This window comes from Etheostoma spectabile, unplaced genomic scaffold (genome assembly GCF_008692095.1).
Source record: "Etheostoma spectabile isolate EspeVRDwgs_2016 unplaced genomic scaffold, UIUC_Espe_1.0 scaffold310, whole genome shotgun sequence".
NCBI lineage: Eukaryota > Metazoa > Chordata > Actinopteri > Perciformes > Percidae > Etheostoma > Etheostoma spectabile.
Genome location: NW_022605582.1, coordinates 942,722 through 961,562, shown reverse-complemented (window position 1 = coordinate 961,562; position 18,841 = coordinate 942,722). Strand labels below are relative to the sequence as shown.

The following is an 18,841-nucleotide window of genomic DNA, read 5'->3' as shown; positions in this document are numbered from 1 at the left end:
CCCCCCCCCCCCGCAGGTATTCCCCGGACACCTCACCCGTCCGAGCTGTCTCCATACTACCCGCTGTCCCCCGGCGCCGTCGGCTCCATCGCACACCCGCTGGGCTGGTTCATGCAGCAGTAAGTCTCTCTTCTATCCAGATGTCCCTTCAGCCAGGTGTGTCCTCAGCCTGGTGTCCTCTCAGCCAGGTGTCTTCTGATCTGAAGCTTCATCTACACTCTTACCTTTTGGTTTCAAAATGAATCTTTTCTGCTACGGTTACGTCTCGCGTCCACACTACTGCGGCGTCTCAGAGTCTCTAAAACGGAGACATTTGGAAACGCTGCTGTCCCCGTTTTAGTGTCAAAACTTTGGGGTTGCTTTGTGATGTCAGACGTGTTGATGTGGACGGAGATTAGTTCTGGAGTTAAAACTCTCTATTTTGTCTCAAAACACCGCTATGAAATGAAAAGGTCTCTCCCTGTCTCCGTTTGTCTGACTCTGTCTCCTGTCTCCGTCTGTCTCTCTCAGTCTCTATCTGCCTCTCTCCATCTCTGTCTGTCTCCGTCTGTCTGTCGGTCTCTCACTCCCTCTGTCTTCTCTGTCCCTCTCTTTCTCCTTCTGTCTCTCTCCGTCTCCCTCTGTCTCCTCCTGTCTCCCTCTGTCTTCTCTGTCTCTCTCCGTCTCTGTCTGTCTCCGTCTGTCTGTCAGTCTCTCACTCCCTCTGTCTCCTCCTGTATCCCTGTCTTCTCTGTCCCTCTCTATCTCCTCCTGTCTCTATCTGTCTCATCCTGTCTCCATCTATCCCTCTCTGTCTCTCAGTGTCTCACTCTGTCTCACTCTGTCTCTCTCTGTCTCCCTCTGTCTTCCTCTATTTTTTTTAAATATATTTTAAATTTTTTAGTTTTCAGTTTGCTTTATTGACATGACAAAATCAACACATCAGTGTTCCAAAACATAGAAAAAACAACAACAATAAGGAGTAAAAACCTCTATTATGATATGATGATGATGATGAACGTCTCTGTCTCCCTCCGTCTCTCAGACAGGGCCAGCCCATGTACTCCATCCCTCCGGGGGGATTCCGTCACCCCTACCCAGCGCTCGCGATGAATGCATCCATGTCCAGGTGAGCACCCCCCCCCCCCCCCCCCCCCCCCCCAAAAGGGAAACATGTAATATCTGCAGCTGCTATGATACGCTGTAATACAATTAATTGTATTATTAATATAATTATTAATATTATATATTATATTATAATTTTAATGACTAAAGCAAGGCGTTCTAGATAGGGCTTCATGATAGGATTGTCAGGCAATGGGGGTGGCAGTCGCTGGTTCAAGTCCCCATACGGACCAAAGGACAGACTGTGGACTGGTAGCTGGAGAGATGCCAGTTCACCTCCTGGGCGCTGCCAGGTGCTCTTGAGCAAGGCACCCCTGGTACTGCACTGGCACCCGCTCACTCTCTCGGTTTGTGGGAGTGTGTGTGTGTGCTTGTGTGCTTGTGTGCTGTGTGTGGTGTGTATGTTGTGTGTGTGTGTGTGTGTGGTGTGTGTGTGTGTGGTGTGTTGTGTGGTGTGTGTGTGTGTGTGTGTGTGTTGTTGTGTGTGTGTGTTGTTGTGTGTGTGTGGGTGTAGGTGCATTACCGAACGTGATAGTGTGTGTGTGTTATACGTGTGTGTGTGTGTAGGTTGCATACTAACGGGTTTGTATGGTGTGTTTGTGTGTGTGTGTGTGTGTGGTGTAGGTTGCATACCGAACTGTTATAATATGTGGTGTGGTGTGTGTGTGTGTGTGTGTGTGTAGGTTGCATACTAAACAGTTGTGTGTGTGTCTGTGTGGTGTGTGTGTGTGGTGTGTGTGTGTGTGTGTGTGTGTGTGTGTGTGTGTGTGTGTGTGTGTGTGTGTATTTCAGGCCTATTTGTACTGTATAAACAGTAAAATGATTATATTTAATATATTAATAATTGGTTATGCAGACTGCCATATTGTGAGCCTTGTACTGCATCCTCCCCCTTTGTTTAAATTTTTGGCCATTTTTTTATTTATTTATTTTTTATAGAAAAAGCTTATTTTGTTTGTGTTGAGTAGTAAACTTCTGACAAAATAGTCCGCTCATGAGCAGAGAGCGTCATCGGAGTACAAAGGGATCCGGGGGTTAAGTCCATCACAGCACAGGATCAGCTTCTTAAACAGTGTGAAGGCGGTATTGGCATTCAGCGCTCCTCTCCTGTCTTTTCTCCAGAACACACACACACACACACACACACACACACACACACACACACACACACACACACACACACACACACGCGCGCGGCAGAGATGAAAGGGCTGAGAATCGATAACGACAAATCAAAGCTCATCTGAACTCGCACGTCCAATCAGACTAAACTCTCTGACCCCTCTTATTTTTTTTAATTTTAATTTTAATTATTTTTTAAATTGGGGCCGATTTGTAGCGAGCCTTCCGGTGTCGGTACGAGATGAAATATTCAGAAGCGTCTCTGTGATAGGATGTGCAGCACCGTCCTGAGACGGACTCCAAGCCGACAGCACACCTCCCTGGAGGTTTCTTTCACACTTTTAATGCGTCCGGTTTGGTGCAGCGGTCTGTCGTCTGCATTCATATCTAGAGATATCACTTTGAAAGTGGGATTATACAAATGAAAAAGGAAGCAAGAAGCATTAATAGGAATAAAACCTTTTTTTTTTTCTTTTTTTTTTTTTTACTTTGAAGTCAAATGGTAGTTGTTTCATTATCTATCCAGATATATGATATATATATATATATTATTATATATATATATATATATATATATTGTGTGTGTTTGTGGTGTGTGTGTATGTATATTACACATATACATACATATGTAGTATAATTGTACATACCATATTATGTTGTATGTATATGTTGTGTGGTGGGTGTTGTGTCTATATATATACTATATATATATTATATATATATATATATATTATTGTTTGTGGTGTTGTGTGTGTGTGTGTGTGGTTGTGTATGTATTTTACACATATCCATACATAGTATGATATGTGTACTACACACTTGTATGTATGTTGTATGTATAGTGTGTGTGTGTGTGTGTGTGGTGTAGTATATATCATATATATATACTATATATAATATATATTATTATATTATATATATTGTATATACTATATATTATTGTAATTGTGTGTGTGTGTGTGGTGTGTATATACCTGGATGTAATAGATATATAATGATGTGAATTAAAAAATGATAAAAGCAGCTCAGTCCAGTCCCGGAGGGTTGCTGGTTCAAGTCCCCGTATAGAGTGTGGACTAGGTGCCAGTTCACCTCCTGGGCACTGCCAAGGTGCTCTTGAGCAAGGCCCCGAACCCCCAACTGCTCGGGGCGCCTTTCCATGGGCAGCCCCCCCCCCCCCCCCCCCCCAAACATCTCTTCATTAGTGCATGTATAAGTACTGAGCATGTGTGTGTAACAACAACAGAGTGTACATTAGGGTTATTACAGTATTTCTAAATCCTAACAGTAGTTATACAGGCTGATGGATGGACCAGGTCTAGACCACACTATATATTACCCAGACTGCATTGGGAGCTGTATTTTGACTGTGGGCCATCACTCGGAGCAGCGTTCATCGGGGACCGAGTGAGATGTTTACAGATTTATTACCCAGGGAGCCGGGCGGCACCTCCTTGTTTATACAACATGAATTATTGAGCGGTTCAGAGCAAAAAGAGGAAAATACAGCAAAAATATCCGTTCTAAATAACAGATATTTGTATCACACATCGTGTATTTGAAAACACATTTCTTCCATTAGGTCCGATTTTATACTTTTTATGTTGAACGAGGAGTCGAAACAAGCTTCTAACTGGCTCTCTGGGTTATTATAGTTATTATAGTAAACGGTTTGAGTCATTTTTCTTAAGAGAGAAACCAGACCTCCAAAGATGAATTGATGAGTTGTCCATATAACTATAAAATAAATCGCCAACTATTTGATCGATTAATCAGTTTGAGTCGTTCTTTGTGTGTGGGGGGGGGAAGTCAAAAGTTCTCTGACTCCAGCTTCTTAAATGTGAATATGTTCTAGTAGAGCTGGGAAATATATCGATATTATCTCAACATCGTGATATGAGACTAGATATCGTCTTAGATTTTGGATATTGTAATATTGTGATATTAAGTGTCTTTTCCTGGTTTTACAGGCTAAATTACAGTAAAGTGATGTAATTTCCTGATCTTACCAGACTGTTGTAGCTGTTCTATTATTTACCTTTACCCACTCAGTCATTGTTTCCACATTACTGATGATTATTTATCAATAATCTCATTGTGTAGATATTTTGTGAACGCACCAATAGTCAACACTACACTTATTGTTGCGGTATTGATATTGAGGTATTTGGTCAAAAATAATGGGATATGTGGTTTTCTCCATATTATCCAGCCCTATGTTCTAGTTTCTTCTCTCCTCTGGGACAGGAAGCTGAATGTCTTTGAGTTGTGGACTAAAGGAGACATTTGAGGACGTCATCTTGTGCTGATCCCAGTTTTTCTAATAATTTTCTGATATTTTATAAACCAAAACAACCAATTTATTAATCCAGAAAATAATCAACAGCTAAGTTATTGTTAGTTCAATTTATTTTTATTTATAGTATCAATTCATAACAAGAGACACTTTACAGATAGAGCAGGTCTAGACCGCTCTATAATTTACAGATAGAGCAGGTCTAGACCGCTCTATAATTTACAGATGGAGGGTCTAACCCCTATAATTTACGATAGAGCAGGTCTAGCCCCTCTATAATTTACAGATAGAGCAGGTCTAGACCGCTCTATATTTACAGATAGAGCAGGTCTAGACCGCTCTATAATTTAAGATAGAGCAGGTCTAGACCCGCTCATAATTTACAGATAGAGCAGGTCTGACCGCTCTATAATTTACAGATAAGCAGGTCTAGACCACCTCTTATAATTTACAGATAGACAGGTCTAGACCACTCTATATTTACAGATAAGCAGGTCTAGACCACGCTCTATAATTTACAGATAGAGCAGGTCTGCACCTAAATTTACAGATAGAGCAGGTCTAACCACTCTATAATTTACAGATAGAGCAGTCTAGACAACCTCTATATTTACAGATAGAGCAGGTCTAGACCACTCATAATTTACAGATAGAGCGGTCTAGACCCCCTCTATAATTTACAGATAGAGCAGGTCTGAACCACTCTATAATTTACAGATAGAGCAGGTCTAGACCACGCTCTATAATTTACAGATAGAGCAGTCTAGACCCCTCTAAATTTACAGATGGAGCAGGTCTGACCACTCTATAATTTCAGATAGAGCAGGTCTAGACCACTCTAAATTTACAGATGAGCAGTTCTAGACCACTCTATAATTTACAGTAGAGCAGGTCTAGACCGCTCTATATTTACAGATAGAGCAGGTCTAGACCACGCTCTATAATTTACAATAGAGCAGGTCTAGACCACAGTCTATAAATTTACAGATAGAGCAGGTCTAGACCTCCTCTATAATTTACAGATAGAGCAGGTCTAGACCCGCTCTAATAATTTACAGATAGAGCAGTCTAGACCACTCATAATTTCAGATGAGCAGGTCTAGACCCAGTCTATAATTTACAGATAAGCAGGTCTAGACCAGCTCCTATAATTACAGATAGAGCAGTCTAGACCACTCTCTATTACAGATAGAGCAGGTCTAGACGCTCTTAATTTACAGATAAGCAGTCTAGACCGTCTATAATTTCAGATAGAGCGGTCTAGACCACGTCTATAATTACAGAGAGCAGGTGTAGACCACAGTCTATATTTACAGATGAGCAGGTCTATAAACAATAACACAGTCACAATAAAGACAAGGAACAGTGACTAGAAGTAGCGTCAGCTCTAATGACTTTATAATAGAACAAAGAACATCAAAGTGTGCACCCGGGTGAAGAAGCTCTGTGAGGGCACCAGGAGCCACATTTGATCGTTTTGGGTTTACCGACGAACCTCTGTGCACCGGAAGAGAAAACGTTCGGCTGACTTGGCACACAAGCGCCCCGCATCACCTTCGGGGGGTTGGGTGGGGGTGGGGGGGGGGGGGGGTTACTCACCGTGCCTGCCTCGCCCTTCTGGACTGAACTCATACACACAGTGCATAGTTTTCTCAAAAGCCCCTTCTATTCAGCAACGGCAGCAGAAAAGGGGGAGTGTTGTTGTTGCCGTGCAACGGCATGGCCGTGACACCTGAAACCACTCTCCTTACCGCGTTGCAGTGAGTGCTCCGACAGCCCCGTGCACCCCGGTACCCTCGTGCACCCTCGTGCACCCCCCTGCACCCCCGTGCAACAAGAAACACTTTCACAAAGTGTCTCTCTTTTATTTCCATCGTTGGCACAATGGAGCGTTGTGATGAACGCACACACTCAGTTAATGTTGGGTCAGAAAATGACTCCATTTTAAGTCTTTTAACATGTCTCTCACACACACACACACACACACACACACACACACCACACACACACACACACACACACACACACACCACCACACACACACACCACACACACTTACCTTATAACTTGTTCATATCAACCTATACACATCCCACACACACACACACACCACACACACACACCCTTACCTTACATGTTCTATTCAACCTATACACACACACACAACACACACACTTCCTACATGTTCAGTATGCAACCTATATACACCACACACACCACACACACCACAGCGCGCACACACCCACACACACACACACACAAACACTTGCCTTATAACATGTTCAGTATGCAACCTATACACACACACACACACACACACACACACACCACACATCACTCTCTCTCTCTCTCCTCTTTCATGACATGTTCAGTGGCAACACACACACACACACACACACACCACACACTTACCTTATAACATGTTTAGTATGCAATCTATACACACACACACACACACACACGTATATACACACACACACACACACACGCGCAAAGATCTTCAGTTTACTGTCAGAGGAGTGAAGAAACTAGAAGATATTCACATTTAACACGCTGATATTGAAGATTTTTTTACTTCTGTCTTAACCGACTAATCGATGATAAAAGAGCTGCTGATTGATTTAAATTTGACAACCAGTGGATTGATCCTTGCAGCTCTGATGCATAACATCTGCATATGTTTAACGTCCTGTTCCCCCCCCCCCCCCGACTGATCCAACGTTGTCTCCATCACAGCTTGGTGTCCAGCCGGTTCTCCCCTCACATGGTGACTCCGCCTCCGCACGGCCTCCACCAGACGGGCATCCCCCACCCGGCCATCGTGTCCCCGGCCATCAAACAGGAGCCCAGCGACATGAGCCCCTCCATGCACGCGTAAGAACTTCAAAATAAAATCTGTTTTAATTTAATTAATGTTGCACAGCAGCGCTGCACAACGTCAGAAAACCGCAAAATAAAATGGAAGTGTCTTTCTTCCTCTAGTGGAGCCTCTATGTTCAAATCATGCGTTCAGTGAAATTAGATTACATATTATTTCCTGTCCTTTTAAAAAAAAAAAATTCAACAAGTTTGTTATATTTTTGCAGAATAGTTAAATATTTCTTTATTTGGGGCGACCTCTAGCTCGCCCCAGTGAGGCCGACTACTTACTTACTTTTACAGTGATCTCGTCGTCACCCCCCCCCCCCCGCCCCGTCTCTCACCCACCTTTCTTGTCTGTCCTGTCACTATCAATGAAAGTAAAAGACCCAAAAGAAATCTTACAAAAAAAAAAATCTGTAATTTCTTTGGCAACGCAGAGTCTTCTCCCTCATATCGTGCAGCCCTGCCGCACAACGTCTCGCCCTTTTCTCTCCCATCGTTCCGGGTTTATTAACGGCGTATTTTTTTGTTTTGTTTTTATGTTTCGGATTAGCAGGAAATCTCCCGTTCCTCCCAAGAAAGAAGAGGACAAGAGGCCTCACATCAAGAAACCGCTGAACGCTTTCATGCTGTACATGAAGGAGATGAGAGCCAAAGTAGTGGCGGAGTGCACTCTGAAGGAGAGCGCCGCCATCAACCAGATCCTCGGCAGACGGGTGAGTGGCACGGACGGGCATGGGAGCATAGGGGGGAGATTTGGAACAGGGGGGAGATTTGGGGCAGGGGGATATGTCCCCACCCCCCCCCCCCCCCCCACCCACCCCCCAGTCCTCTCCCCCAATATTTAGAAAATGTAGATTTGTCCCCCATCAAAAAATGTGAAAGACAACCCATACTCCAAAAGAGGTCAAAAGAACCAATCAGGGGACTCAAAACTGTCTACTTGTGCTACAGTTGGGGGGGGGGGGTCTCATTCCTCCCCGGAGGTGTGTGAGTTTTGGGGGTAACAATAACTAAGAAAGTACAACGAACAGACTTAATGTCATAAATTAGCCCTTCATATTCTACCAGTATTGCTCAAATTGGAAGGGGTGTGTGTGTGTGTGTGTGTGTGTGGTGTGTGTGTGTGTTTGTGTGTTTGTGTGTGTGTGGTTTTGTGGTTTGTGTGTTTTGTGTGTGTGTGTGTGGTGTGTGTGTTTGTGTGTGTGTGTGGACGGTGGCTATAGGGCTGTCACTTGCAAACAAACTTTTTTTGTGCCATCTGTGTCCATGGGTGCGCGTGTGTAGGTTGCGTGTGTGTGTGTGGGTTGCATATGAGATGTGTGTGTGGTGTGTCTGTAGGTTGCATTGTGACGTGTGGTGTGTTCAGCAACCCTTTGATATCTGCTGTCCTCCGTCCACAGTGGCACTCCCTGTCCAGAGAGGACAACCAAATACACGAGCTGGCCAGAAAAGAAGACAACTGCACTCGCAGCTCTACCCGGGCTGTCACACGGGACAACTATGTGAGTCGCACGTTTCCACCTATGGTTGGTTGGTTGGTTGGTTGCTAACTTTAGCTCAAAACCCCCTTCCACTGACAGCCTTTGTTGTGTTTGATGCTAACTTGTAGCGAAGCTAGCAGTGAACCAAGTTCTTCTTTTTTACTGGTTGACATTGCAGAAGTCTCTCGTAGCATCTTGTATTACTTGTCGCAAAGTACGCATTGACTCAAAGCTTCGCTCGACTCACATCGGGTAGTGCCAGTGCCGCATTGTGTCACTAGTTACAATGTACATCCTTCTGCCTTAACCCTTGTGTTGTCCTCCTAGGTCAAAACTGAGAAGTTTTTGACGCTTTCGACACTCTCTCCGTTTTTTTCAACGGTTTCTTCTATTTTTGTACCGCTACCATCCGTTTAATGTACACTCATCACAATTACCACTAGTTTGTGACACTATTTTCTTTTTTTTGAATTCATGGTCAGAAACCTAATTTTATAAATTATCATTTTTTGTCTTTTTCGTCAAGTTTTTTGGAAGGGGAAATAAAACACCCCAAAATTCAATAAAGTATTGAACTGATCCTTCGTTTAACTTGCAAGAAGCGTTGAATGGAAACCATCCTGGATATTTGGATTAAAGAATCCCACATTCTGATGTAGAAACTTTAAAAAAACGGGGCAAATTTGACCCCGGACAACAGGGGTTAAATACTGACCACAGCCTCCCATATTATACTTCCGCTGCTGTAAATAGTCCCCAATGAATGGCCTTGACTCCTGTCTGTGTGACTTTTGATTAAATCTAACAGCCCAGCTGTTTCGGATCATTAACCTTTTGAAATCACAAAATCACACATTTGTGACACTTTGTTTAGATCTACATCCTGTTACTGTTTTTAACACAGTATTTTATATTTTGCAGGGAAAGCGAAAAAGAGAGAGAGACAATACACCCGACTCAAAACCAGAAGGTAAGGGGCTTTTTCTTCACTTTATTTGGATTTTATTGTTCTTAAAAATGCCTTAAATATAAATTTGAAACAAGCCTTCAAAGTCTTTCTTTATAAAGTTTAATCTCCTTTACAAAGGTCTAACATTTGTTGAAATGACTCCTTCATTGTTTTGTCACAGAGCATGTACATGTATGTATTGAGTACTATAAAAAATGTTGTTGAGTTCAAGACAAAAACAAATCTTTGCTACTCAGCAACGCTACAGCATCTTTATGAAAAAGAACTAGGAACGGAAAACCGAAAAAAAGCGGGCCAGCATGAAAAGTACAATGAATAAAAACGCCAAATTATTTAACGCCAAGCAATGACACAGACATCAAATTATTACTATGCAAGTACTTGGTAAAACACTATTTTTACATCAAAATCCTTTCTGATATTCCATTATACCCTATTACTCAAGGTCGAATCTGATTTTTATTAACATAATAACAGAAAAACATCAGTCCGTTTTTTGAGCTTCATGCTGTTAAAAGTACAGCAGTATTCTAGCTTAGGTATAAAGTACAGCAGTATCATACTTAGTACTAAAAGTACGCAGTATTCTTAGCTTCAGGTAGTAAAGTACAGCATATTCTAGCTTTATAGTAAAGCACGATATCTAGCTTCATTAGTAAAAGTACAGCAGTATTCTTAGTCTTCATGTATTAAAGTACAGCAGTATTCTTAGCTTATGTATTAAAGTACAGCAGATTCTTACCTGAGTAGTAAAAGTACGCAGTATTTTAGCTTCATGTAGTAAATTCAGCAGTATTCTTAGCTTCATGTATTTTAAAGTTACAGCAGTATTCTTAGCTTCATGTATTTAAAGTCCGCAGTATTCTACTTCATGTTTTAAAGTACACAGTTTCTTAGCTTCATGTATTTAAAGTACAGCTATTCTTAGCTTCATGACTACCTTGTAGTAACTGTAGCGAGAGCTTCTTGTCCCTTCTTCTTTAGTTTTGTGATCTAAGCGTTCCTGCGTTCTTCTGCTTTACTAACTCTACCTTCTTCCCCTGCTTCTGTACGTTGACAAGCAGCAGCTATTCCTAGCTTCTTGTAGTAAAAGTACAGCATGATTCTCAGCTCGTGATGTAGTAAAGGGAGTTTTTTGTTGTACCTTGTAACTGTAGCGAGAGCTTTCTGTCCCTTTCTTCTTTAGTTTTGTTCTAACGATCCTGCATGGTTCTTCTGCTTTACTAACCTAACTTCTTCCCTGCTTCTTACGTAGACAAGCAGCAGTATTCCTAGCTTTGTGTAGTAAAGCAGTACAGCAGTATTCTTAGCCTGATGTAGTAAAGGGAGGTTTTTGTGTACCCTCGTAACTGCAGCGAGAGCTTTCTGTCCCTTCTTCCTTAGTTTTGTGATCTAACGTCCTGCATGGATTCTTCTGCTTTACTAACTCTAACTTCTTCCCTTGCTTCTGTACGTTGACGAGCAGCTTATGAGCTTCAGTGCTAATAGTGGCAGTATGTCTGCTGTGATGTGTCCAACATGAGACAGCCGTCCTCATTCAGATGTCCTGTTCTTTTTTTCATCATTCATGCACTCGGCTGCATACGATGATTAATCGTTGATAATTTTCTGGATTATTCGAGTAGTTTATGCTCTCTAAAATATCAGAAAACTGGCAAAAAAAAAATGTGGTCAATGTTTCTCAAAAAAGCCCAAGAGGACGTCCTCAAATGTCTCGTTTTGTCCACACAACTCAAAGATATTTCAGTTTACTGTCAGAGGAGAGAAGAATCCAGGAGATATTCACATTAACAAGCTGGAATCAGAGAATTATGACTTTATATTCGACTCAATGATTCATTAATAGACAATTATTGATTCATCTTTGCGCTTACAAGCAAACCTTAAACGCATTATGTAATAATCTGCCGCTCTTTGTGAACCATAAATAAGAAATTTCTTTCTACTAAATGCGGGGTTGCACGAACAAGTAACATGGTGCATATTGTGATAACCGCCAAAATGGAGGTTCTCTTTCAATATTTCCCCCCACATTTTCGTATTATTTCATAAATTCCAGCATGAATCAAGGCTCGACTCAAAAATCAATTTGAAAAATCATTTTTTTTCAGTGGTTAGTTATCTTTCATCCTAGATGATTACACATTTCGTTCAGGGTTTACAAAATGCGTCAGATTATTACATAAAAGAATACATTATCCCATTTTTACATTTATTTCATAATGCATCGTTGCAAGCATGTTTAACATCTGCTTTCCAACTTAGGGCTGAACAATTATTGTTTTCTAATCAAAATCCCAACTTTGTGTTTTTCTGGTTAAAATTTTAATTCCAAAGACCAAGGACCTTTATCAGGATGTGTATGTGCAAACTTATTCTACCGCTGTATGTAGCTAAACAAAAATCGAATCTAATCGCAAAATCTGGCATGAAAAATCACGATTTCCCCCAATCCTTCAGCCCTAATTTGAACATTTGTCCCATTCGCTGCCATCTCCTTCACTGCTGTGTACGCAGAGGGCATGACCAGATTGTTGCAGCCTGCACGCCAGCAGCCAATCCATAATTCAGCGTCCTCGCTTCTCCTTCTTCTTCTCCTCCTTTCCTCCTCGCAGACTTTTCCATCAGAAGCAAGAAGCAGTGCGTGCAGTACCTTCCCTCGGAGAAGATGTGCGACAGCCCGGCGTGCGTCCCACGGCAGCATGCTGGACTCGCCCGCACGCCCTCGGCCGCCTGCCTCGCGGCCGCCCCGCCGCCACGCACTCGGAGCAGCCCAGCCGCTGCGCTCACCACCAAACCGAGGGCGCATGCACCACCACACCACACCACTTCTCCCTGCCCGCCAAGGCGTCTGATCACATCTTCTCTCCTCTTCTTCCTCCTCTTCTTCCTCCTCCTCCTCCTCCTCCATCTCTCCATCCGATTGGCTCTTCGGGCGGCCATTCGACCACGCCCATCCTCAGCCGGCCTCCCTCAGCTCTCTGCACCCCTCCATGCTCTCCCCACCGTCCCTTTCCACAGGCAGCCCTCCACTCCCATCATGCCTTGTCCAGTCGCAGCCCCTCCTTGGTCACCAACAATCCGACTGAGCGAATTGAAAAAGAAGAAGAAAAAAAAAAAAATGCCATTTTAGTCCAGCGTGTTGTCTGTATATTGCTTTTCTTTACAAAAATAGGTATTAGAATTGCTTTTTTTCTAAAAATAAAAAAAAATGAAAAGGAAGAAAAATTATTGGTCAATATTTGACCGTCTCCTTTTCTCATCACTCTCAATGGAAACAAAATGTTTTTTTGTAGTTTTCCCGCAGAACTGGTTTCTTTCTTTTGATGATGATATGATGATGAGGATTATGATGATGATGCATTTATCCAAATGATCCTCTTGTATAAGAACCATTGTACATAACGTTTTTTATAAAAAAAAAAAAAATTAAAAAAGGAACAAAACACGTTTTCTTTTAGCCAAAAGCTGATTAATGTTAGTGTTAAGTTGAAGTCATAGTACTGGCCACTAATTGCAGCCAGCCCCCCCCCTTTTTTTCAATTTATGAGTGTGTGCCCCCCCCACCCCCCTTCTTTGACATGTTAAAATAAACATTTGAAATTGTTTCTTAAAAGCAAATGTCTCGTCTTGGTCTTTTCACGTTTCTACCAGCCCATGTGTTTGACTTTTAATAAAGCGAGCTTTCTGTAACGAGTGTTTTGGATTCATATTCTGCAAACTAGAACTACAGGACAGGCCAAAAGTTTTGAACCGCCTTCTCATTCAATGCTTTCCTTATTTTCATGACTATTTACATTGTAGAACTATGATGAACACATGTGGAATTATGTGCTTACAAGAAAGTGTGAAACAACTGAAAACATGTCGGACCTTTTGCCTTCACGCTGCGGTCCGCTCTCCCCAAACAATCTGGACTGGGTTCAGATCCGGGACTGTGAGGCGCAGCACTTCATCACTCTCCTTCTTGGTCAAATAGCCCCACACAGCCTGGGGGGGTGTTTGGGGTCCTTGTCCTGTTGAAAAATAATGATTGTCCAACTAAACGTAAACCGATGGGATGGCATGTTTGCTGAGGATGCTGTGGTAGCCTGCTGGTTCAGTATGCCTTCAATTTGGAGTAAATCCCCAACATGTCATCAGCAAAGCCCACCCCCCTTACCCTAACCCAACCCCCCCACACATCACACCTCCTCCTCCATTCTTCACGGTTGGAACCACGCATGTAGAATCCATCCGTCACTTTTCTCCGTCGAACAAAGACAAGGCAGTTGGAACCAAAGATCTCAAACTTGGACTTCCACTGGTCTAATGTCCATTCCTTGTGTTTCTTGCCCAAACACATCTCTTCTGCTTGTTTCTTCTCCTTAGCATGGGTTCCTCTCCTTCCGTGGTTCCTAGCTGCTATTGGACCATGAAGGCCTGATTCAGTCTCCCTTCCAGTTGTTCTGGAGATGTTCTGCTGCTAGAACTCGTGTGTGGTATTCATCTGGTTTCTAATCTGAGCTGGTGGTAACTTGTGATTTCTGAGGCTGGTGACTCTGATTAGTTTATCCTCAGCAGCAGAGGGACTCTTGGTCTACTTTCCTGGGGGGGTCCGCATATGTGAACTTTCCTCACAGCAGAGGTGACTCTTGGTCTTCCTTCCTGGGGCGGTCCTCATGTGAGCCCAGTTTTGTTGCAGCGCTGATGGTTTTTGCAACTCCACTTGGGGACACATTCAAAGTTTTCGCAATTTTCCGGACTGACTGACCGTCATTTCTTAAAGTAATGATGGCCCTTTTTCTCTTCACTTAGCTGATTGGTTCTTGCCATAATATTCCTACCAGTTGTCCAATAGGCTGTCGGCTGTGTATCAACCTGACTTCTGCGCAACACAACGATGGTCCAACTCCATTAATAAGGCAAGAAACTCCACTAATTAACCCTGACAAGGCCCACCTGTGAAGGGAAAACCATTCCAGTGACTACCTCATGAAGCTCATTGAGAGAAACACCAAGGGTTTCAGCACTATCAAAAAAGCAAAGGGGGGTACCTGTAAGAAACTAGATATAAGACATGTTTTCAGTTATTTCACACTTTTTTGTTAAGTACATAATTCCATGTCAGTTTTGATGCCTTCAGTGCAGACATTTCACAGTAGAAAGCTTGGCTGGATCGAGAACCGTAACAACGCTCAGTCCCATCCCGGTCCGATGAGCTGCTTCAGTGAGTCAGCAGCACACACCAGGGTCTCTCTAAGTGGAATGCACGCATCTTAATGGTTTGAACACACCTGCTCTTCCTGCTATGACATGTCAACGTGTCTGCCGCGAAAAAGGTCCACGTTGACGGCCTACAGGTCCAGCTTAGATGAAACCAACTGGTTGGGATCCTTTACACTTTCTACAATGGGAGGATTTTTTGGCACCGAGTACTTTTACTTTGAATACTTTAAGTACATTTTCCCGATGATACTTTTACTTAGTAACTAGTTAAATGCAGACTTTAACTGGTAACTTTGTATCTTAATTTCACTGTAGTGTGTGTGTGTGTTTTTTGTATTGTGTATCAGTACTTTCTAAAGTAGTACAGGATCTGGATTTCTTCCACCAGTTGCCACACTGTAATAAATGAAAGCCCTAACAAAGCTGATGTTTTTGGCTGTGTGTTCCGCTTTAGCTCTAAATGTAGGGCAGCCATTTAATGTTTAATAAAGCAGAATTACGCTGTAACCACACTGGAAAATAACAGCCTGAATGAAAATTTAAAAGCCCTGAAATAAATACAAATAAAAAAATATAGACTCTGCTCCGTCTCGGAGTAACGTCCCACAACAATACCACAAAAAAGCAGGTCACGCCGTCCCAGCAGAACGCCGAACCCTTTCCTCTTTTTTGCACTTTCACTGCATCTTTATTCACCGTTTGGCACACTGCTTAGGCTTTAATTAACTCGGAGGTAATGGGATGGAGCCCCTGGGCTCATTGCATTTCAATTAGGGAAAAATACACAGGCAGGTTATAGTTTTTGTGGCTTTGGAGAATGAGGGGTAGTGCCAGGGATGGACCAATTAGTCGGAGCGGGGGGGGGGGGGGGGGGGGGGCATGGGGGACGCAACACTGTTGCCTTACCAACAGGGTTATGGTTAGTGGGGAATCTGGGAATAGGCCTATTACCTCCAACAGTTATTTGAGCGACTGAGATTCAGCTTGTGTATGTTATCGGTAGTGTCTCCAGAGAGTAGACGGCACCCATCAGCAGCACTGCTGACGATTATTTTCATTGACGATTAATCTGAGATGTGTACCTCATATAGGACACCCCATTGTCAATCCCCCCCCCCCCCGGCAATCGTTACCATAATAAATCGTTTGCTTATTTGCCGTTGCTCTCCCCGTCTGCCCCGCTCGGAGCCACTTCACCGATCCATCAGTGAAATTACGGTAACGAGTTGTAAGAAACAGCCAGAAATCTTCTCCTCAAGGCTATACATCCCCCCCACCCCCACCCCACCCCCCCACTCCACTACACGATCATGACTTCACATGTGCTGGTTAAAGGTTTTCTGTCCCCGGTAAATGCATCCCTCCCCTGCACAGTGCTTATTCATTTAAATTAATCTCAGATTGGTTTCATTTTATCAAGAAATACGATGAATCTGTTGGATACCCTTCACTTAAGAGCTGTTACGTCTTTTTATGATTTACTTTCATTTTAGGGTGGGAACAAATAGCAATCTGGCCAATAAGGGTTGCCCGATGGCCGGGGGAGTAAATATAACAACCCTTCTGCCCGCTCGCTCATCATCGTATCACAGTCTTTGATTTGAGTTGGCCCTATCAGGAATATTGTGTGTTGTTTTTCGTTTTTTCTGCATTTTTTTTACATTTTAGTTTACATTTTGAAGGTGTTTTAAACAGTTTTTGGAGGGTTTTTTTTCATAAAAGTTTGACTTTTTCCATTTCACAATCTTAAGAAAAAAAATCAAAGTAATCAATCAGCAAAACGTTGACTCCCTGTAAACAAAACTGTATTAAGTTTAATTTATATGTTTTAACTTCATTTTCTTAATTGTGAGCCAACCAATTATTTAAAAAAACATAAGTTGTCTTTATTGACTTACATGAATAACCCATTAAACCTGAATTGTGTAACTCCATGTAACCATTTTTGAAGGTTGATCAATCTGATTAATTAAGTTATATTGTGATTAATTCATTCATTCATTATGAGTATACAGGAAAAGTTAAAGTAACATTGCATTACAATAAACGGGCCTGGCTCAGTTTAAAAATGGTTTTCAGCAGGTTCCTGTTCTGCAGGAACATAAAACCTGAACATGGGTACAGCACGTCGGGACAGACGTTTGTACAGAAGATCGATATGGACTAGACCCATTTAGACACTAACACAACAATACAGTTACACAAGAAAAGACATTTATCAAACATCGCTGGGCGAGACAAATGCGGACAATACATGGAATTTATGTGTGACTTTAAGAAGGAGCTGTTGGCCTTTTGAACTATGTGATGGATGATGAGTTCTGATATGATGGGGGAAGGCATTCCAGATCTTGTGTATGTATAGAAAAAAGTTGTTTTTATATGAGGAAGTGGAATAAGGGCCTGTGAGACCGACCTAGTGAGGCGTCCTGGTCTCACGTGGGTCCGCCTGTGAGACGACTAGTGAGGCGTCCTGGTCTCACGCGTGTCGGAAGAAGTGCAGCAAGTCCCTATGTGGCATTTTGAATCTGAATAAATAAATGAAGAAGACTATCATCATCTAAATTGTGTTTCAAACATCTCAGAGACGAGACTATTGGTGTCCGTGGACCAATCGCTGTCTTTTTACATTGCATGTCCGAGATTTGGTTGCAAAACTGAAATTGAATGTTTCTTTAGATTCAAGTCCTGTTTATCATTTGAAGCAAACCAACACTTGTAAAGTAAATGCAACACTTGTCTGGTCTTGAGCTATACAGGGATATTTTATACATGTATTCAACCTCCCAGTGGTCTTCTGCTGTGGACACTGGGTTTCATGGACCTCGAGATCATCACAACTTAACTTAATTCGGCATTGATGCCTGGCATCTTTTTATTTCTAAGGCGTATTAGGACTTCTTCTCCTGATCGAGGTCTGCAGGGACACATCACCTGCTCCCAGGATCTGTTTTACTGACAGTCCCCTAACGCCTTCACTGACTTTGGCAAAACGGCTTTTATTATATGTAATTTTTATTTTGCAGCCCCATCTGCATGGAATCAGCTTCAGAATCAACTCCACTGAAGGACTTGTCTCATTTTCCTCTTTTAAAGACTTTTAAAAGGACTTTTTTCTGAAGGCAGTCTGGATGTCAACTGGTTTTAAATGATTTATGACCCAGGGTTTTATGATCGTGTTGTTTTGATATGAGTGGAAGTTGTTTAGTTTTACCTGGTGTTCTGCCGTATTACTGGAAGTGTGCTCTGTATTTACCTGGAAGTGTCTCTGTATTACTGGTGCCTCTGTATTACCTGGAATGTCTCTGTGATTTACCTGGAAGTGTCTCTGTGTCGTATTTACCTGGAAGTGTCGCTGTGTCTCTGTATTTACTGGTGTACTCTGTATTACTGAAGTTCTCGTTTTCTGAACTGTCTCGGTGTCCTGTATTTTACCGAAGTGTCTCTGTGTCTCTGTATTACTGGAGTGTCTCGTCGTCTGTATTTACCTGGAAGGTCTCTGTGTCTCTGTATTTCCTGGAAGTGTCTCGTGTCTCTGATTTACCTGGAAGTGCTCTGTATCCTGTAAGTGTCTCTGTTCTCTTTATTGTACCTGGAAGGTCGTCTGTACTCTGTAAGTGACCTGGAAGTGTTCTGGTTCTCTGTATTTACCGGAAGTGTCTCTCGTGTAACTATGTAATTTATCCTGGGAAGGTCTCGTGTCTCTGTATTTTACCGGAAGTGTCTCCGTGTCCGCTGTATTTACCTGTAGGTGTCTCTGAGGAGGGGGGGGGGGGGGTAGGTCTTCTGTATTTA

At 42.5% G+C, this 18,841-nt stretch overlaps 1 protein-coding gene across 2 annotated transcripts in view; it reads left to right on the top strand.

Annotated features, from left to right (window-relative positions):
- Window positions 1–18,841, top strand: part of LOC116686075 (transcription factor 7-like 1-B) — a gene marked incomplete at its 5' end in the record, with an annotated part of 61,821 nt that overhangs the window by 33,111 nt on the left and 9,869 nt on the right. The window contains 4 exon segments of one of the 2 annotated variants that reach the window (XM_032511006.1): window positions 17–119; window positions 1,025–1,108; window positions 7,259–7,396; window positions 7,938–8,100. In XM_032511006.1, coding sequence (XP_032366897.1) covers window positions 17–119; window positions 1,025–1,108; window positions 7,259–7,396; window positions 7,938–8,100 — 488 coding nt within the window. 2 annotated transcript variants of the gene reach the window in all.